The sequence below is a fragment of the Lytechinus pictus genome, chromosome 17, assembly GCF_037042905.1.
Source record: "Lytechinus pictus isolate F3 Inbred chromosome 17, Lp3.0, whole genome shotgun sequence".
Lineage (NCBI taxonomy): Eukaryota > Metazoa > Echinodermata > Echinoidea > Temnopleuroida > Toxopneustidae > Lytechinus > Lytechinus pictus.
Genome location: NC_087261.1, coordinates 12797617 through 12820015, shown reverse-complemented (window position 1 = coordinate 12820015; position 22399 = coordinate 12797617). Strand labels below are relative to the sequence as shown.

General features: G+C 42.5%; 2 protein-coding genes across 2 annotated transcripts; both read left to right on the top strand.

Annotated features, from left to right (window-relative positions):
- Positions 1-10909: 10909 nt before the first annotated feature.
- Positions 10910-12841, top strand: LOC135157251 (uncharacterized). The gene is made up of 2 exons (XM_064112223.1): positions 10910-11749; positions 12606-12841. The coding sequence occupies exons 1-2, from the start codon at positions 11548-11550 to the stop codon at positions 12839-12841; spliced, it is 438 nt and encodes a 145-aa protein (XP_063968293.1). The 5' UTR covers positions 10910-11547.
- Positions 12842-15372: 2531 nt separating this feature from the next.
- Positions 15373-18326, top strand: LOC129263357 (uncharacterized). Its single transcript, XM_064112568.1, has 2 exons — positions 15373-16116; positions 16556-18326. The coding sequence occupies exons 1-2, from the start codon at positions 15381-15383 to the stop codon at positions 16984-16986; spliced, it is 1167 nt and encodes a 388-aa protein (XP_063968638.1). The 5' UTR covers positions 15373-15380; the 3' UTR covers positions 16987-18326.
- Positions 18327-22399: the final 4073 nt, after the last annotated feature.

The window sequence follows — 22399 nt, the reverse complement described above, 5'->3', positions numbered from 1 at the left end:
ACTTTCTTATTTTACATCCAATTTTGATGAAGTTTTCAGTGTTTTGCTTGTTGGATTTTTCTCCTTTTTTTCAAATCAACTTTTTGTTGGGGTGGACTTGTCCTTTAAGAAAGGATCACCCGTAGTTCTTAAAGTCACTCGAAACTTAAACCTAGCTTTGTGAAACACCCACGCGCCATTGGCACGTTGCAGAAGAATTGCAATCTAACACAACTCCTAAAACGAATCGCAGCGGGATTATCAACCAATCAGACGGGCACATTTTTAACGTGCGTTTGTTTGTTGTTGTTGGGGGTGCCTCAAGCGCAAATTTTGCGTCCGAAGGGTGCTATGGGATTGGTTGATGGTCAATGCACACCATACGCATTTTTAACTTGCATTTGTTTGTTGGTGTTTGGGGCAGGGGCCGCGGAACGGTTTTCAAAGTGGGGGGGGGGGGCTGAGCCAAAAGTGGGGGGGAGCTGATCATGCAAAAAATCACAATCCTATGGTCATTTTTACGTTTTTGTACACGGTTTTGGAAAAAAGTGGGAGAGGGGGGGCTGAAGCCCCCCCCCCCCCCCCCCGCTTCCGCGTCCGCGTCAAACGCAATATCTTCCGGAGGGTGCGACGGAATTGGTTGATGGTCAATGCACACTATGCGCTTTTGTAACTTGCGTTTGTTTGTCGTTGTTTTGGGGGTGCGTCAAACGCAATTGCTTCCGGAGGGTGCTACGGAATTGGTTGATGGTCAATGCACACTATGCGCATTTGTAACTGGCGTTTGTTTGTTGTTGTTTTGGGGGTGCGTCAAACGGAATTACTTCCAAAGGGCCATACGGGATTGGTTGATGGTCAATGCAGACCATACACATTTGTAACTTACGTTTGTTTGTTGTTGTTTGGGCCGCAGGGGCCGCGGAACGGTTTTCAAAGTGGGGGGCTGAGCCAAAAGTGGGGGGCTGATCATGCAAAAAATCACAATCCTATGGTCATTTTTACGTTTTTGTACACGGTTTTGGAAAAAAAAGTTGGGGGGGGGGGGGGGGGCTGAAGCCCCCCCCAGCCCCCCGCTTCCGCGGCCCCTGTGGGGGTGCGTCAAACGCAATTGCTTCCGGAGGGTGCTACGGGATTGGTTGATGGTCAATACACACCACAAACTTTGACTTTGTTTAAAAATACTAATGGAAATCTAATGAATTCAATTCAAATTTTTCTATCAATATGATTAAACGTTACGACTCCCGAATACACATGAGATAGACAGGAAATTATGAGGCGCCGAATGTACCAATATTATATAGAACAATTATTTGTTATATAATCATTATTTATTAAATAATAACTATTATTTATATATAATTTACATTTTATTTGTAAATAACTACTATTATATAAAATATCATTTCTAATTATTTATATATAATTCCAAGTAATACTTCATTATTTGTAAATAATAATAGTTCGACATTCCATTATTTATAAATAATGATTATTTGTTTTTCATTATTTATAAATAATGATTATTTGTTTTTCATTATTTATAAATAATGATTATTTGTTTTTCATTATTTATAAATAATGATTATTTGTTTTTCATTATTTATAAATAATGATTATTTGTTTTTCATTATTTACAAATAATTATTATTTGTTTTTCATTATTTATAAATAATGATTATTTGTTTTTCATTATTTATAAATAATTTGTCGAGTTTTCCATTATTTATAATATTTTGTTAAATAATGAAAACGTCTACTTCATTATTTATAAATATTTTTTTCGAGTGCACCATTATTCTCATTATTTATAAATAATCATTATTTAATGTTCGAGTTTTCCATTATTTATAAATAAAGATTATTTGTTAAATAATGAAATATCTACTTCATTATTTATAAATAATAATTTTGTTTCAATATCCCATTATTTATAAATAATCATTATTTATAAACAATTTTTACAGTTTGCCATTATATACAAATAATCATTATATATATACAAATAACCATTATTTATTAAATAATGCCATTATTTATTAAATAATGCCATTATTTATTAAATAATGGAAAACTCGCTATAACATGCAAATGTGGGACCGCCCATGATATGAATATTCATGATGCGATTTCCTTTTTCGTGATTTTTCCGCTTCACAAATTTTTGTCCATTTCCTCTTCATAATGACATTTCTTGAAGCAATTTTCTAGGGATATGGTCTGATTGTAATATTCTTGATTTTCTATATAACTTCGTCTTCGTACAAATATCAAAAAGTGTAATTTTATACGATTTTTCCTACAGTTCACAATCCCCATAGGCGCGCGTGTACGGTAGGGACAACCGGTGAATCGACGGAGTGCTCTTCATCGAAATACTACGTTGGTTGGTCCCCGGAAGTGGCGGGCGGAATTTAGCCCGAATCCTCGATGGAAGTCGATCAAGTGCATATGAGCTGAGAGAGTGAAATATCAGTGTACTTGTACAGGCCCTTCTACTTTTTATATATATTTCTTGTTGCTTTTTTTGTGAAGTTAATTTTTCCTGGTGTAGAGATAAGTTTCAGTTCTAATAATGCACTTCAAATACATTTTGGAGTGTCTGTTTGAGGCGTTTGGGGCGATTTCACCCTGGCCCCAAAATGCTCGCAACGACAATAAGGGGGCATGATGACCCCTAATTTTTTAAAAACTTATTTTTCTATTGAAAATTATCACAAAATTCACCAAAAGTGTGCACGAAAGCCTTCGTATTTCACTTTTAAAACTCCAAAAAGTGCCCAAATGACAAGCTTGGTCGCTTCGCTGTGTCGCTTTCAACTTGAGAAAGTTTACGCGTCTGCTTCCCCCCCCCCCCCCCCTCCTCCGAAAGAAATTCTGTATACGGCCATGCTCTAAAGAGCCTGGCACATTGATTTATGTATACTTCATTTTCATTATTTTTATCTCATTATTATCATGGCCTTACGCAGAATTTTTTCCGGGGGGGGGGTGGGGAGAGCAGGACGCGCGTAAACTTTCTCATAAAAATCTTGAGAAAGCGAAGCGACCAAGCTTGTCATTTGAGCTTGGTCGCGTCGCTGTCTCGCTTTCAAGATTTTTTTGAGAAACTTTACGCGCGTCCTAGCTGCTCCCCCCCCCCCCCCCTGGTAAAAATTATGTGTAAGGCCATGATGATAATGTGATAAAAATAATGAAAATGAAAGTATACATAAATCAATGTGCTAGGCTCTTTAGAGCATGGCCGTATACAGAATTTCTTTCGGAGGAGGGGGGGGGGGAGCAGACGCGTAAACGTTCTAAAGTTGAAAGCGACACAGCGAAGCGACCAAGCTTGTCATTTGGGCACTTTTTGGAGTTTTAAAAGTGAAATACGAAGGCTTTCGTGCACACTTTTGGTGAATTTTGTGATAATTTTCAATAGAAAAATAAGTTTTTTTAAATTTAGGGGTCATCATGCCCCCGTATTGTCGTTGCGAGCATTTTGGGGCCAGGGTGAAATCGCCCCAAACGCCTCAAACAGACACTCCAAAATGTATTTGAAGTGCATTATTAGAACTGAAACTTATCTCTACACCAGGAAAAATTAACTTAACAAAAAAAGCAACAAGAAATATTTATAAAAAGTAGAAGGGCCTGTACAAGTACACTGACATTTCACTCTCTCAGCTCATATGCACTTGATCGACTTCCATCGAGGATTCGGGCTAAATTCCGCCCGCCACTTCCGGGGACCAACCAACGTAGTATTTCGATGAAGAGCGCTCCGTCGATTCACCGGTTGTCCCTACCGTACACGCGCGCCTATGGGGATTGTGAACTGTAGGAAAAATCGTATAAAATTACACTTTTTGATATTACTACGAAGACGAAGTTATATAGAAAATGAAGAATATTACAATCAGACCATATCCCTAGAAAATTGCTTCAAGAAATGTCATTATGAAGAGGAAATGGACAAAAATTTGTGAAGAAAAATCACGAAAAAGGAAATCGCATCATGAATATTCATATCATGGGCGGTCCCACATTTGCATGTTATAGCGAGTTTTCCATTATTTAATAAATAATGGCATTATTTAATAAATAATGGCATTATTTAATAAATAATGGCATTATTTAATAAATAATGGCATTATTTAATAAATAATGGTTATTTGTATATAAATAATGATTATTTGTATATAATGGCAAACTGTAAAAATTGTTTATAAATAATGATTATTTATAGATAATGGGATATTGAAACAAAATTATTATTTATAAATAATGAAGTAGATATTTCATTATTTAACAAATAATCTTTATTTATAAATAATGGAAAACTCAACAAATTATTTATAAATAATGAAAAACAAATAATCATTATTTATAAATAATGAAAAACAAATAATCATTATTTGTAAATAATGAAAAACAAATAATCATTATTTATAAATAATGAAAAACAAATAATCATTATTTATAAATAATGAAAAACAAATAATCATTATTTATAAATAATGAAAAACAAATAATCATTATTTATAAATAATGGAATGTCGAACTATTATTATTTACAAATAATGAAGTATTACTTGGAATTATATATAAATAATTAGAAATGATATTTTATATAATAGTAGTTATTTACAAATAAAATGTAAATTATATATAAATAATAGTTATTATTTAATAAATAATGATTATATAACAAATAATTGTTCTATATAATATTGGTACATTCGGCGCCTCATAGGAAATACATACAAATACAATAATAATGATAATATGCATTTTGTATAGCGCCATCTATCTATCTATTCTTACTATTACTGTTAGTATTGTTACTATTATTATTACACCGGATTTAGTTCGAGCTGCCTTTCAGTGCTCGTGCATTCAATGAATTAATCCTGCCGGGGACCCATTCACCTCGCAAGGGTCGATTGGAGCATAGTGTCTTGCTGAAGGAAAACACGCCATGGCTAGGATTCGAACCCACGACCCTCTGTTTGAAAGGCTAGAGTCAGAACCACTCGACCACGGCGCGCCCACAATTCAAATTATCTTGAAATGAGCCTAACAATTATTTCAGGGGCGTATTGTACTTACTTTTCCTTTGCACAAGTCCAAAATAATGTTCGTCTCCCCATCACTGTGAATGGACACTAGATCGGAAAAACCAGGAGAATGATCGTCTTCCTGATCTTTCCAGTTGATGTTCCGACAGTTCGTCAGTGCTCGAGAAAAGTTGACTCTCTCATCAAAGTAACAATAAAGATTGCCTTCATACCATCCGAAAATATCTTGACAGCTCGAATTATCTGCTGTACCTGGAAAAAAAAAATCGAAGGAAACCCCACATTAATTCCTGTCATCAAATGTTTCGGTCACTGACGGATCCAGGGGGAGGGGGCACATCCGGCTCGTGCCCCCCCCCCCTTGAAAATCACAGCATATATTTTTAATTGCAATATGTCCTTCATACACAAGTGTTGCCTTTTTCTTTGTTTCTTGTCAAATTTTCTTCGGGTAAATGCTTTGAAAATTCCTGGATCCGCCCCTGGTGGCTGTTTCATAAAGCCGTTCGTAAAGTTACGAACGATTTTACGCACGACTTGAACATGTTCTTAGGTCATAGCTCAATTACATATAGGGATATCACATAGCACAAGAAAGGATCACAAGTCGTGCGTAAAGTCATTCGTATCTTACGAACAGCTTTATGAAACACCCCCCAGGTTATGGTTACCAGCCATCTTGATAGATCAGTAATAGGCCTACATGAACTCTTATATTGGCCACACCCACACAAGCACAACCTCACGTCCACTGGCTCACTTACAATTAAAATTGCAAAAATAATGTTTGTACTGCATGTGTAAGTGCGTTTGTCTGTGAGGGTGAGAGTATGGGTGTGTGTTTTTGCATACGTGTTTGTTGGGTCGTTCATGTGAATGTTTGTGTGTCTTGACGATTTGTTTTACAAAACGAGAACCCCAGGAATCATGCAAAATTAGAAGACAATGATTTTTTCAACGATTACTGAACTAATAATGCATTAATTTGGTATAGGTCATTCAATTGCAATTAACGTAAATGTCTCTAAAATACTAAAAAGTTCAACCAATTGTAAAGAGATTCTTTGCTTATCTAAATTTTGAGGTATTGTGGGAATGGAGCATATTGACATTGTCAGCTTGAATGTTTTACAGCTGTGCAAATACGGGTACGGATAATTAATTTTCCTGAATGGTGTTATGATTAGCTATGCAACTTGGAATTACTACCAAGGGTGTTTCATACCCCCCAAAAAAAATGTCCGTAAAGTTTTCTTGCTTTTATTGTCATTGTTTTGCGAGCCAACGTAATAATACGGCAAGCCTTAATTTATGGTGCGGCATGATTCGTACTTTGTAGATTACTCGATCTTCGTGTTGCTACTTTGTATCATAAATGCCTGTTGTACTATTTTATTCATGTATATTCATCTTGTATCATGCGAAGTAATTCATGCCCGTTCTTCTTCTTCTACTTCATGCTCGCTTCTATAGCTCTTTTCTTCCACTCTCTTCTATTTCTTTACCTTCTATGTATTAGCCCTTTCTTTTTGTATTTGTTGTTTAGTTGTATATTTTTACAGGCGTAGGCCTATCCCGGCACAGTCAAGCATCTGCTGCCTTCTGCGTTTTTTTACACCTCCTTCCATGTACATAGAAACTTAATTACATACATTGTTATATTACTATACAGTAGTATTGATTTATTTCATAATATGAAATTGGATGTAACCTGCGTAATGTCAATCGGAAGAAATAAATGTTTAATTGAATTGAAATATAATTTTTCCTCACGTTCATTGCAATGGGTCCCGTGGAATCCAGCAAAACAGTAACATTTGTAGCTCTCCATAGTCTCCAAACACCAGCCGTTCTCACATAAATATTCTATACAACCTAAGATAATAAATATACGCCATAAGAAAGTTAAAATAATTTTTGAAATGACTACATATTATCCTAACATAAGTATTTACATAAAGAATTTATTTAGGCCTAGAATGACACAAAAAATATCATTCTTGATATGAACTTCCCACTTTCTCGGTTGGAGTTTAAGTTTGATCTATCACAACACTCTATATGACGGGAACCGGATCTCATTTGAAGGCCTCGATCTTCTAAAACTATGACGTTTTCATCTCACCGGATGGACTTTCAAGGGATTCCGCTAGATGTGTTGTCCTTGAGGGCGTATCACTGGTCATCAGGTCTGCTGTGCTCGTTTCTCCTGTCTTTATCATCATCATTTCGTCAGTCAATAGTGATTCTGCAGCTAGAAATATGAACAAAAAATTACAATCACGATATATTATTATTTGTCCTGACATGACTTTTTTTTTTTTGACAACGAAATTATATGACTAAGCACGTTCGTTTTTTAGTGATCATTGATTTTAAATCAATGACGCTAAACATCACTTTATGTAAAAAAAATATGTGAAATATATCATAATTCGTTGAATCAGTTTTATATTTTCTCACGTTCATTGCAGAGGGGTCCTTGAAATCCAGCAAAGCAGATGCATTTGTAACTTTTCATAGTCTCCAAACACCAGCCGTTTTCACAGAGATCTTCATCACAATCTGAATCAAAACAAAAATTAGAATGAAGTGATTGATATTCGTTTTCAATGCAAACGATTCAGATAGTCAGGACAAAATTATCATCTCTCTCCATTATGTTATGTACTTCCACACGAGAGTAGATTTTAGAATATGTCGAGGACAGTTAACAGACCATCTTGACCGTTCTGGACAGGAATACTGTGGAGGCTATCGTTTGATGTAAACAGTCCGCAGCGGGTGTAGTACGGTCTTCTACGGCTATATTACGACAGACATACGGTCCACAACGGTCACTTAGTCTTCATTGCAGAGGGACACTAGCGTACCTACGGGGGAAGAGGGTGCAGACTGCCCCCCCCCCTGACGAGTCACAACCCATGCAAGGGACATATCCTTGCCCCCTAACGATTCTTGAAGACCTTTTTTTTTGGGGGGGGGGAGCTTGTCAATTTTTTTTCTGGTACGAAATTCTTTATTTGTGGTTGAAGACCTTTTTTTTTTTCCTTGTCAATTTTTTTGGCGGACGAATCTTCCCCCCTCCCTGTGAAAAATCCTAGGTACGCCAGTGCAGAGGGGTCTTTGAAATCCAGCAAAGCAGATGCATTTGTAACTTTTCATAGTCTCCAAGCACCAGCCGTTTTCACATAGATCTTCATCACAATCTGAATCAAAACCAAAATTAGAATGAAGTGATTGATATTCGTTTTCAATGCAAACGATTCAGATAGTCAGGACAAAATTATCATCTCTCTCCATTAAGTTATGTACTTCCACATGAGAGTAGATTTCAGAATATGTCGAGGACAGTTAACAGACCATCTTGACCGTTCTGGACAGGAATACTGTGGAGGCTATCGTTTGATGTAAACAGTCCGCAGCGGGTGCAGTACGGTATTCTACGGCTATATTGCGACAGACATACGGTCCACAACGGTCACTTAGTCAAGCTAGGCTGACGCAGACGACCACCTAGTGTGCGAACACCTTTCGTGGATATCTTCCATGGTAATTTTTTGCAAGCTTTACTATTTCCCTAACCGAGGATCGAACCGCGGACTCTCATGTGTCTAGTCATGCACCTTGGACCACTCGGCAATGCCACCTCCGCTTGAAAAAAAGAATAGAAATCAAAGGCACCCGCTTTGTTGAGTACCTTTTCGCTTTCAAAAGAGGAATTTCTCGGCCTGTTTGTGGAGACACCCACATCATGCCAGTCGTTTGCCACCAATGAATACTGCAACATGACGCACAGAGCTATACTTAGATGTAAAATATTCCATATTTGGAAGGTTTAGTGGTCCAAATGTTTTAATACAGGAAGTAATCGTTTATTCGTAGGATTCGAAAACACAATAAGCCTTATTATTCTGCAAGTTTGATAATCCGATACGTATACGATAAATACGTATGATCTTAGTGAATTCCTACAAACAAGCCTTAAAATGCCCCTACAGGTCTGAATTTCCTATATTTTCAGCTCGCGCTTCCCGCTCGCAATATTTGATTAGTGAGATGCGTATGTTAATCATGATTACAATGACTACAAGTGCTTCATGTCTGAATTTCATAGATTTTCAGCTCGCGCTCGCAATATTTCATTAGTGACATGCGTACGTTAATCATAATTACAATGACTACAAGTGCTTCATGCGTTTAGATGTAATTCTAACAAATTTAGCAAGCGCTTGGAACTCGCATTAGATTACTGGTGAGATATGTATAATGCTAATGGATTCCTAAAATATAGTACTTAAAATCTCCGTTTTGGGTCAATATATACAACAATTTTAGCTAGCGCTGCGTGCTCGCAATGTTTAATGAGACATGCACGTATCATGATATAACAAAATGGTTATAATGTCCCTTTTTAGGTCTGAATACCAAGAATTTTCATCTCGCGCTTCGCGCTTGCATTATTTGATCAGTGAGATACATATCCGTTTAATGGCACTGTCCTTAGACTGTCTCTATTAGTGCATTCCTGGCACCTGAGCGCGCTTCGCGTGCTCACTAAGTGACTCAAATTTTTTGCAGGTGCCCCCCCCCCCATGCCGTGACCCACGGTACGCCACTGAACGGGAGTTTGCCGATTTGGCTTATGATTGTCGATTTTCAAAAGTTTTTGCTTTGAGGGTTTTGTTTTCAAGACGTTGATCGTGTTGCTTCATTGGTTTGAACTACTAATGTAAATGAAATAACTGTTTGTGCTTATCACCATGACCACTAGGCAAATCATTCAATTATTTGATTCTAAAGTACTTTAACCCTTTTTCCATAATGGGGTTCTGGTAAACGGAATCCATATTTGATACGAAATACGTGACATTTTGCGGCATTTTGTGGCAACTGAGAGCGCTTTGCGCGCTCACTAAGTGACTAAAAAATGTTGCAGGTGCCCCCCCCCCCCATGCCGTGACCCACGGTACGCCACTGAACGGGAGTTTGCCGATTTGGCTTATGATTGTCGATTTTCAAAAGTTTTTGCTTTGAGGGTTTTGTTTTCAAGACGTTGATCGTGCTGCTTCATTGGTTTGAACTACTAATGTAAATGAAATAACTGTTTGTGCATGACCACTAGGCAAATCGATAATTATTTGATTCTAAAGTACTTTAACCCTTTTTCCATAATGGGGTTTTGGTAAACGGAATCCATATTTGATACGAAATACGTGACATTTTGTGGCAGATAGGTCCATTCATTACATGTAGGCCTATTCGCATCGCAGATACGTATGTATACAATGATAATGGAGTCAATACTGTATAATGAAATTAAACACTGCAAACATCACAAGGCCTATACTGTACGCGACATAATACCCTTAATGATCTGTTAGGGAAAATGAAATATATTCCGATGAATGTGACTGGTGAATTTCATTCCACACATTACATAAAATTGGTCATTCTCATGAAATAAATACACCGGAAATGAATTGTAAAAACACAAATTATGATTACATCTTCATAGATCATTGTGCTCCCTTTCACATACCTAGTCCTCTAAGAAGTAAGTGCCGATAACCAAGGAAAGAAGATGTAAATAAAGTCTTATAATTTACAACAAAAAAAAGTCAATTCAGAGGTAAATTGGATGTGGATTTCTTCGAAGGGAAGCTGAAAATCGATGACAGATGCATGCACATCGCTGAAGAAATAGTAGTTTAACATATTATCTGAAACCAATGCAGGAATGCGGTTATTTGCTTTATATTCCACTTTGGAAACGATTTCATTTATACTGTGTAAATCCAATGAGCATGATAGTAGTTAGGGGTTAGACCTCATACCAAATTGACCTTTGACATTTGACCTTTGACCGCATGACCTTTGACCCCAACTTCCGGTCACTGTTGACCCCGTGACCCCACCTTCCGGTCAATCATGACCTTTGACCTTTGGGTACGCGGTAAACAGGAAATTGGATAATGGAGCGCGGGAAGCGATTTTAATTGGATAATGGAGCGCGGGACGCGATTTTAATTGGATAATGAAGCGCGGGACGCGATTTTAATTGGATAATGACTCCGCGTGGGGACGCCATCTTAATTGGATAATGAAGCGCGGGACGCGATTTTAATTGGATAATGACTCCGCGTGGGGACGCCATCTTAATTGGATAATGAAACGCGGGACGCGATTTTAATTGGATAATGACTCCGCGTGGGGACGCCACGCTTCAACCCGGAAATGATGGGGGTGAATCTTAAAGAAAGAGTAAAAAGCAGCGCGTGCTATAAAACCCGCCAACTTGGACACCCGGCGCATTCTGGACCTCGGACTAACCAGAACAGCTCTGCCTCAGGAACACCAATTTATCTACATGCCATGTTGATAACCGTGTGGATGTTGTTTGCGTTTTGGAAAGCGCCCATGTGTGGTTTCGAATATTGGAATCATATCGAAAAGGTGTTTGAAGAGTGGAAGGCGAAAAGAGAATCGCCAACTATTGACAATCATGAGTCAAGCAAGGTGGACCGCCGAGGACGAGGCGACGTTCCGCCTCCTTCAGGAGCGCAGGAGGAGAGCAACGGAGCGGCAAAGGCAGGCCAGAGCAGAGGTGGTGGAGAGGATGCGGGAAGAGAACATCGAGGATGAAGAACGGGACGCGAGGTCTGATATGGACGCGATGGAGGGACATGATGGGGATGAAAATCGAGGTAAGCGTTTGCTATCCTTATTAGTGAAGGGGAGAAATTAGAAATTCGAGGTATAGTAGTCATTTTGACCCCAACGCGAATTTAATTAAACACGGGCGGGGTCCGCGTGAAATAATCATGACGATCAATTACTATATAATCACACGCAAAAAGTTTTTGAACCAGTAATACGTCGTATCACGAAGCAAAGACCCTATTATTCATTTTGGTTGTTTCCATTTTATCAACGATGTTGGTCACGGTGTGGATAGTATTCGCATGGTGGAGGGAGCCATATATCGGAACCCCCTATTGGACGCGGTTGGGGGAAACGTGGGTGTCAGTGAGCGAAGAACTGAGAAGGGAAGATGACGCCGCTGATTTGGTATTTGATGGGAAATAAAACTTGTAGGTTCGAGGAAAAATCCGAATCTCACCGATAATTGTGTTTTAACCACCGATCGGAAAATTACAAGGTGAGAATCTTTTACAAACTCTAGGCTTATGCTCAGGTATCGGTGTAAACGATAAATTTACTTATCAGGATAGAATTACTAAACACTGTGTGTACTCGTGTTTGTAGTAACCCGCTGTCACCGACGCTCTTGTTTTTAATTGTTTCTCACATTGGAATTGAAGCTAGCTCTTGCGCGAGGACTATTGCGATAGTATTTCATAAAGGACCCAGCAGCATGAAACAAATATTTATTTCCAATTTATTTAATTCAATGGTCAAGGAGCTGGCGACCTGTTTGACCCAATTTAGGAGCTCTGGAAAGATTTTTCTCCCCATCGTATTATTATTGTATATACAAATATATTTATATATTTACATTTAATTTTTATTTTTTTATTTATCTACTTTTTATAATCCTAGATGATCGGGAAGGCGGCGGTACTGCGGATGACGGTGAGGACATGTTTGATCCCAACTTGGCCGCGCTGGAAGAGGGTGTTGTGCTGGATAAAGAGACCATGCGTAGATTCTATCGGGTGGATGGACACAAGGCACGCAAGGTAGGGCGATTTAAAACTGAAGCCATTGATTATACCATCGTGGTACGCCCCTTGGATGCTCTATTACACCATCATGGGGCTAACGAGGTCGTGTAAGCGCTACTCGAGAGTATTTTTTCTTTGATGAGAGACGGCGTTCAATCGCACGATAGAATCGGAATGGTCATCGATGGTGGCGGGTTAAGAGCACCGATTTGGATTCCCATCATGCGAAACGATCAGTTCTCCATCGAACGGGTCATGTTAGCGATAGAGGGCGTTTTACAATCCAACGCGGGGTTTCTCACAGAAGAAGATGGATTTGAAATTTCGTTCATTCACATTGCCATGCCAGCGGGGAGAGGCAATCGCGGTATACCTAAACTTGTTTTTCAAAAATGGCTGAAGAGAAAACGTTGCTTTGTGAGAATCAAGAATCGGGACAGCACATGCTGCGCACGGGCTCTCGCCGTGGCCATCGCTTACGCTCGCCGTAATGACAACGACAAGGCGGCTTCTGATTTTAGATCCGTCAGTCGATCCGACACGCCTCAAAAAGCAGAGGCGTACCGTCTGCACGATATGTCGGGCGTGCCAGTCGATGCAGCCTGCGGAATCGACGAGTTGAAGGCGTTCCAGGAAATCTTGCCCGATTACCAGATCGTAGTCTATTCCAAGGACACATTCAACGAAATTCTCTACGCTGGACCTCCTAAATCAAAGCAGCTGTACCTTTACCATTACGAAGACCATTATGACGTCATCACCTCGATGCCGGCTTTTTTGGAACAGAATGGATATTGTCAACACTGTTTAAAAGGATATAACGTAAAGAAACGGCACGCGTGTTCGGCTAGATGTGCCTGCTGCCGCAGAGGTCCGTGCGAGCTGACAGAATGGGTGCATTGCCCCGACTGCCTCCGGTACTTTAAGAACACAGACTGCTTTGAGAATCATAAACGGGAAGGAAAAATCAAAGATTGTAATGAAGAAGAAGAAGGAGAATATGATGAAGAAGAAGAAAATGAAGGGCATGAAAAAGGCGGTCAGGACGAAAAAAGCAGAAGGGAGGTGTCGGTATGCAACCGTCTGTTCAGATGCAAGGATTGCGGGGTGATGATCGACCAAATAAAGGGAGGAACAAGGAAAAAACATGTCTGTGGGATGCGATACTGCCCGCGTTGTAAACTGGAAGTTTCATGCGATGACATTCACTCGTGTTACATGCAACCTCTGGCACGGGAAGATCTCAAAGAAAGCATGGAAGGTATGGATAGGTTCATCGAAGCATTTGCCAAACAATCGGTCAATCTGCCTGATGAGGGTGGTAGTAAAGATGATGGTAATGAAGGCTTACAGCAGACCTACGTTTCACTGGCAATAAAGCTTAAGATTCTCGAGGAGTTGTTGAACGAATTGGAGGCTGTTGCCGATCCGCCACAGGCCGTAAAAGCCAAGATTAAAGCCTGCAAGTCGTGGATAAAACTATGCAGAAATTCCATCCCTTCCTACATCTTTTACGACTTCGAATGCCGGCAAGATGAAGAGGTGGGTGAAAACAAATTGGGGAAAATCTACAAACACGTTGCAAATTTATGCGTTGCCTACCGTGTGTGCGCCCTCTGCTGGCAAGACGTGGACAGAGAGTGTAACGTGTGCGTGCAACGACAGTGGGTGTTCCAAGGAGATGGTTGTCGAGATGTATTTTGCCAGTGGTTGTTTTCTGACCCGCTTCACGCTGGTAGACGGGCCATCGCCCACAATGCCCGAGGATACGATGCCCTCCTGGTCAAGGAATATCTGTTTCAGCAGGGAATCGCGCCGGAGATGATCGAAAATGGGGTGAAAATCATCAAATTGGCCTACAAAAATGTGACATTGATCGATTCGTTGAGTTTCCTGGCTATGCCATTAGCCAAATTCCCCAAAACCTTCGGCTTGACGGAAATGAGGAAAGGCTATTTCCCCCATCTTTTCAATACCAAGGTCAACCAGGGTTACCGAGGTCCGATACCTCCTAAGGAATATTTCGACCCTGAAGGCATGAAAGAAGATGGCGCTAGGAAGAAATTTGAGGAATGGTACATCAAACAGGCCAACGTCCATTATAACCTGGAAGAGGAAATGCTAGCCTACTGTCATAGCGACGTGGATATTTTTATGAGAGGATGCATGTCCTTTCGTGATTCCTTCATTGAAGCGTCGGGGATCGACCCTTTCAAAGATGACGTCACGATCGCCTCTGTCTGCAGCCGCGTCTACCGGACCAATTTTCTGGCCGAGGAAACCATCGCGTTGATTCCACCCCAAGGCTACACACCCAAACACAACCATTCCCTCAAAGCCATCTGTTGGCTCAAATGGCTCTCTTACTCCAGAGGTGTTGACATCCAGCACGCGCTGAACGGGGGAGAAGCGCGCATAGGCAATTATCTGGCAGACGGGTTCGATGGGACAAAGGTGTACGACTTCTACGGGTGTCTCTGGCACGGATGCACAACCTGCTTCAAGAGGAGGGATATTCTGGTTCCTGGAACGGCCGACACGGTAGAAAGCGTGTACCATAAAACGATTGAGCGGGAAAGAGCCATCCGAAAAAAGGGGTACACCGTGGAAGTTATCTGGGAGCACGATTTCCAACGCCAACTCAAAGAGAATGCAGACTTTTTTTCAATTCTTCAAGGTCTTCAAAGAGACCATCAGAACCCCTCTCGATCCACGCGATGCCTTCTATGGAGGGAGGACGGGGGCTTCCTGCCTGTACTACAAAGCCAGCAAATTGGAAAAAATTGGCTATGTTGACGTCTGCAGTCTCTATCCATGGGTGAACAAGGTCGGCAAATATCCCGTTGGACACCCGCAGATCATCACCGAAAATTTTTCCAACATCGAAGAGTATGAAGGTTTGATCAAATGCCAACTGTTCCCTCCGAGGAAACTGTATCATCCCGTCATACCTTACCGCCCGCCAGGTACGTCCTCAAAATTGATGTTCGCTTTATGCAGAACATGCGCGATCGAAAAACAACAGACACCGTGCACCCACACCGAGAAAGAGAGGATGATGGAAGGGACGTGGGTGACCGACGAAGTCAAACTTGCCTTGAGCAAAGGCTACACCATGGGCAAGATTTTCGAAGTGTGGCATTTTTCGGAAACCACGCAATACGATCCAGAGTCCAAGACGGGGGGTTTGTTCTCTGGATATATCAACACATTCCTGAAGGTGAAACAAGAAGCTAGCGGATGGCCGGCAGAATGCCGCTTTCCGGGGGATGAAGAAGGCCTTCCCGTGCCGAAGGATATTCACGATCGCCGGGAACGCTATCTGAGAGAATACTTGGAGAAGGAAGGGGTGAAACTGGATCCAGAGAACATCAAACATAACCCGGGTGAGTGTTGCATTATCTAAACGTAAACAAGAATTAAAAGTATAAATTGAAAAAAAAAATAATAATAACAAATAAAAAAATATGGATAGGGTGAAAAATAAACGCATGGAATTAATAATAATAATAATAATAATTGTAAATTTATATTGCGCAATTTCTATTTGGATATACTCAACTGCGCAATAATAATGAAATTGAAAACACGAAACTTGCACTTCTTTACCCCATTATAAGAAACATCTTCACATCACACTTATAATTTAAAATACTATTATATCTAAAATCATGATAAGGAAAATTATTACATTGAAACCGCGATTATGATATCGATAACACTAATAGAAACATCGTTAAAATTCACAAAAGGAATCTTGTAGCTATGGAATCATAAATAGATCCAATGACCTACGATCATTTTTTGTTCCATTTAATTGTTTAGGTCTCCGAGCAGTAGCTAAGTCGGCCCTCAATTGTATGTGGGGAAAGATGGGACAGCGAGGAAATCTTGCCAAAGCCGAATACTTCACCGGCCCTGGGGCTTTCTATCAACGGCTCACTGACGAAACTCGAGAAGTCTTACGAGTCGATTTCCCCACGGATCAAGTTGCCAAGGTGGTCAGTGTCCCGGAAGAGGATTTTGAAACCAGCCTCGGAAACACGAACGTGGTGGTTGCGGCCTACACCACGGCACAGGCCAGGCTTAAGTTGTACAGCTACCTGGACATTTTGCAAGACCGCGTGCTGTACTACGACACCGACTCGGTCATCTTCGTCGACAGAGAGGGCGCCCCAAAGGTTGAAACAGGGAATTTCTTGGGGGATATGACGGATGAGCTGGAGTGCTATGGAGAAGGAAGTTTCATCGAATAATTTTGCTCGGGCGGCAGTAAAAATTACGCCTACAGAGTGTATGAGGGGGAGAGCGGAAACTATTCTACCGTATGCAAGGTCCGTGGCATTACCTTAAATTTGAGAAACAAGCGAGTGGTCAATTTTGAAAGTCTCAAATCCATGGTGTGCGATGGAAAAGCGGCCAATGTCATCACCGATCCCAGACGCATCGCTCGTACACGGAATGGGCAGTTGGTCACAAGAACGGAACAGAAGGCTCACCGCGTGGTGTTCGATAAACGCGTCAAGATGGCCGATTATAACACGCTTCCGTATGGCTACTAAATGAACATTGGGAAGTGCCCGCGTTACATCGTGAACGAATTAAAACCCGATCCTCAACAGGTATATATGACATTGTTTTTACCACGAGGGTTAGTATTAACCATGGACCTGCGAATTAAGACACCGTTTAGGATGATACTGGCAGGACCATCCATGTCCGGCAAAACGACCTTGATAAGGAAATTGTTGAAAAACGGAGAGACGTTGTTTGACCGACAATTCATCAAAATACTCTGGTGTTACGGGCAATACCAACGGGAGACTTTTTCACAGATTCAAACGGAAATTCCCAATGTAGAATTTCACGAAGGATTGCCCGACGACCTTCCTACGCAGTTCAACACCGCCCATCCAAATCTGCTGGTGCTCGACGATCTTATGTCCGACGCCTCCAAAGATGCACGAGTTACCAAGCTCTTTGCCATTCATTCCCACCACCTGAATACATCCGTGGTTCTCTTGACCCAAAATATTTTTCACCGAGGATCTCAGAGCCGCAGTATAAGTTTGAATGCTGACATTCTCGTACTCACCAAAAATACGAGGGATCGGTCTCAAATTCAATACTTGGCCCGCCAGCTGGCCCCCGACCGGCCCAAATTCATACAGGAAAGTTATCAAGATGCCACATCTACCCCTTTCGGTTACCTGTTCATAGATTTGAAACCCGAAACGCCGGAGCAGGTGCGAGTGAGAACTGGCATCTTTCCTGGGGATGTGCACGTTGCGTACTTGAGGAAATAAATATAAGAGGTGTGAACAGGATTCAAGGCTTTAGTTTTAAATTCGAGGGTGATGAGACAACACCCCCAATGGCAAACAGATTAGAGAGAAACACCCCCTTCTTGGAAGTGCTGGCTCGTGGAACCCCGAAACAGAAGAATGCTATACTCGAAGGAGCTTCGGATGACCTTTGCAAGTGTCTCTCCGAAATATGCCACAACGTTTTACGAGGCTGCCTTAACCTCTCCAACCGGGAAACCAAACAACTAAAAAGACACAGAGCACGAATCAGAGAACTGGGAAATCGCAACGTGTCATTCGCCAAGTAGAAAAAAATTGTCCACCAAAGAGGGGGTTTTCTCTCTCTGCTGGCTGGGCCGATTTTAGGTCTTCTCGGCAATTTGGTCGTCGGAGGAATAAAAAAGGCCGTGGACAGAAGAAGGCGACGGCGTGCAGCTGCACGGAATAAGAAAGCCGTGACCAGCACAAAGAAGATCAGTCGGGTCGTGAGGCATCGCCGATAGAGTCATGGATAACGCCAAGAAAATGGTTCTCGTGCCTCAGGAAATGGCCCAGCAATTTTCTCACTCTCCACATTCCACCCAGCAACCCGCTTACCAAGGTTTGGACAACTTGGATACGCAGATGCAAACTATTTTGAGACGCAATGACATCCCCCTCGATCAAAAGGTCAAACTTTATCAGCAGGCTCTTCTCGGATACATAACCCTGCACCAAAAACTGAACCAGCCGGTGGCCGTCACCGTGCAAGAAGCGGAGACGCCCGATCCCGACCCTCAGATCTCGTGGGGGGAGGCAGTGATAGACGGACTGACCAAGTCCCTCAAAGGAAAAGGAAAACGCCTCGTACAACTCATTCAGAACGAAGGAGGATCCACGCTGGCTTTTAGTCGGAGAGGGGAAATGATGAATAACGGAACGACAGTGTCTGGCACTCACGCCTTGGACCTCATCAAGGACATCCTTTCCAGATCGAGACCCGGGAAGATTCGTCCTCGAGGGTGGGGTGAATTTGCTCTCGCCCTCTCCCGGCTAAACCCTCCCAGGGATTTGGTCGCCGACGGGGTCAGTTGGGAGACGATGCATCCTGAAAGCGTGGATGAGCGCACGCTAGCCACCTCAACACCCGTCAGATCATCTAAAAGAAAGCATAAAAGAGTCAAGGCATCCTTGGACTGGGTCAGTCATTATCCAGATTAGTGAACGGGGTGGAGCCGTTAAAAAGAATGGACTGGCTAAAACTTCCCACATTTCATCTTCAGTTTCGAAAGTTAAGGTGCGTCTTGGCATGCTGTAGAGGTAGCATCTATATCAGGGGTGTGGATGATGTCGACGGAAAAGGAGCTGGAAAACATTTATCGCAACGCCGATCATCCTGGAAGTTTTGGTGGAGCCGAAAACCTGTATCAAGCTGCGAAAAAGGAGGGACTGAAGGTCAGCAGAAGAAAGGTCAAGGAATTCCTTCAGAGTCTTCCGACCTACACCAAACACAAGCCACTTCGGAGGAGATATCCCCGCAATAGGGTCTACTCTCATGGAATCGATTTCCTCTGGCAGATCGACCTCGTGGATGTTTCTCGATTTTCCAGAGTTAACAGGGGTCACAAATTCATTCTGACCGTGATCGACGTGTTTAGCAAGTATGGCTGGGCAGTGCCGTTAAAGAATAAAACGGGGGTTTCCCTGGTGAAGGCCTTCAAGCATATTTTGAAAGGAGGACGTTTCCCTTACAAGGTGCAGGCTGATCAGGGGACGGAGTTCACCAACAAGAATTTTCAAGCCTTGCTCAAAGAGAACCACATCAGCTTTTACAACACCAATAACGAGACCCACGCATCGGTGGTGGAACGTTTTAACCGGAGTCTCAAAACCCGCCTGTTTCGCTACTTCACGGACAGGAATACCAGGAAATACGTGGATGTGTTGCCAGAGTTTTTGAGTTCTTATAACGCGAGGACACACAGGAGCATCGGTGTGGCCCCACGAGAAGTGACGGACGAGATAGAATTGCAGGTGTGGAATGAGATGTATGGTAATCGCCCCCCGCCAAAGACCAGGTTCCGGCTAAACGTTGGAGACCACGTTCGCATCTCCATGCTTGCCCGACCTTTCAAGAAAGGGTATTTGCCAGGCTGGACCGAGGAAGTCTTCCGTGTGATACAGCGTGTGCCTCGTCATCCTCCCGTGTATCGCATTTCAGACCTGGCGGGTGAAACGTTGCAAGGGACTTTCTACCACGAAGAACTCCAAAAAGTTCGCCTGAAGGAAGAAGACTATTTCCCCATCGAAAAAATATTAAAGACTCGGAAGCGTAACGGGGTCAAAGAATATTACGTCAAGTACCTGAATTGGCCCGAGAAATTTTCGGGCTGGACCACGGATGTAAAACGGCTACAGCAACGACCAACATCCCCATAAAGAGCTGTCAAGCAGCAAGGAACGTCATTTCATCAAGATGGCCGGAACGATAACGACGCAAGATTCTTTTTTCATCACCCTACCGTCGAACAGCAGCATAGAAGAATTTCCGGACAACACGCTGACAAACTTCAAAGTAAAACTCCCCCAACCCGTGCATCTTGCCGGAGAATACGAGTGCGCCCTCGTTGACGCCTCTTTCCCGACTTCGTGGTATAATCTTATTACAGAGGAGAATCATCCGTCCAAATCAACGGTACAATACATTCGAAAAAGTCGGTATTTCCAAAAGCAACTCAGAGAAGGTTACTATTCAAACATCGAAGCACTCGTGGAAGAAATCAGACCGAATGTACCGGAAGGAGCCACTGCCGAAGACTGTCAGATTACCATCATGGAGCATGCGGAAAAAATCCTTTTCGACTTAAGCGATGGATGTCAGCTGATTCTGAAGGGGAAAATCGCCCGCATGTTGGGATTCGAATCCGATATCGAGGTGATACTGGGTCGAGTGATCCCCCCACGAACCTACAATCTGAACCCCATCGACAACCTTTTCATCTATACGGACATCGTGGAGCACGAAACCGTGGGGAACAGCCTGGCACCCCTACTCCGAGCTGTCAACGTGGAAAATCGAAAAGGCATGCAACTCTCGGTCCATTACCACACGCCCCATTACAAACGAGTTCAAACAAAAGTATTTGACACGATCGAGATCGATATAAGAGATGGAACGGGCGAGTCGGTGCCATTCACGCGTGGAACCGTCATCCTAACGCTTCATCTTAGAAGAAAGGCTCCCAGTTACCTGTAGACCCGATGGCAAGACGCAGGAAGGTACAACGGAAAAAGCAACAACGACACCGTCTAGCGAGGAGGAAGAAAAAATCGAAGGTGACCCTGCACCGAGTGAGACAGGTCATAAAACGACTGGAAAAGATGGGCAGAACCCATCGGCGCAGACGCAGAATAAAAATGAAGGTGTGTCTAGGAGGAGGTATCATTCTACCGCTTACGATCCAAATCAACGCCACAAATGATGGAGCTCGTTTCTCCGGCAGCCTACGCAGACTATTATGGACGTTACCAGAGAGGGCGCGGGCTTCCCGTCTTTAAAGGCTCGCCTTATCAGAGGGGTCACGGTTTTGGCGGCATTCTATCCAGTTTGTTCCGGTTGGCCATACCGGTAGGGAGAGCAGCTATCACCACCGGGATAAAAGCGGTTCCAAAAATCGCCAAAGTTGGTGCGACCGCTCTCGCCAGGAATGCGCTGAAGACCGCCGTTCCCGTCATCAAGAAAAATGCTCCCAAACTTGTCAAACAAGCCATGAAGGCTGGATTGGAATCGGGTATCACATCCGCCCTGGACAATATAACCAACAAGAAGCAGCCGTCCCGTAAAAGGAAGCGTCGAGAAAGCGGAAAGGCGGGCGGATCCAAGAAAAGAAGAAGAGAGCCCATAAAAGGAGCCCCCCAGTCTGCACCGAGTCACACTCGTAAAGTGGCCAGCAAACGTCGTGCATCACGCTCCAAGAAAAAGTTTGACGACATCTTCGATTAGAACAACATGGCACTCGTACACGAAAAAAGCTGTCCTTGCACAACCAGCGCGCTGGACCTGTTCACGGTGCCGCCGACCCAGCTGGCGGTCGAAGACGGGTATGCCGTTGATTATCACCCCATCGCTAACATTGACAGCGGTCCAATCGAATTTTTTGTGTCGGGCAGCGGAACGGAATACGTCGACCTGGCAAAAACCTACCTTCAAGTGAAAGCTAGAGTGGTGAAAGCCAATGGCGCCAACTTGGAGCCGACGGATAAGGTTGGACCCGTAAATCTCTTCATGCAGTCCCTCTTTAGTCAGGTGGATGTCAGCCTGAATGAGAAAATCGTCACACCTTCTATGCCGACCTACCCCTACCGGGCCTACGCCGATGTCATG

Coding starts and splice junctions, on each gene's coding strand:
- LOC135157251 (XM_064112223.1), top strand. CDS start 11,548: ATGAGTCAAGCAAGGTGGACCGCCGAGGACGAGGCGACGTTCCGCCTC. Junction 11,750..12,605: donor TGATGGGGATGAAAATCGAG/GTAAGCGTTTGC, acceptor TTATAATCCTAG/ATGATCGGGAAGGCGGCGGT.
- LOC129263357 (XM_064112568.1), top strand. CDS start 15,381: ATGCAGACTTTTTTTCAATTCTTCAAGGTCTTCAAAGAGACCATCAGA. Junction 16,117..16,555: donor GAACATCAAACATAACCCGG/GTGAGTGTTGCA, acceptor TTAATTGTTTAG/GTCTCCGAGCAGTAGCTAAG.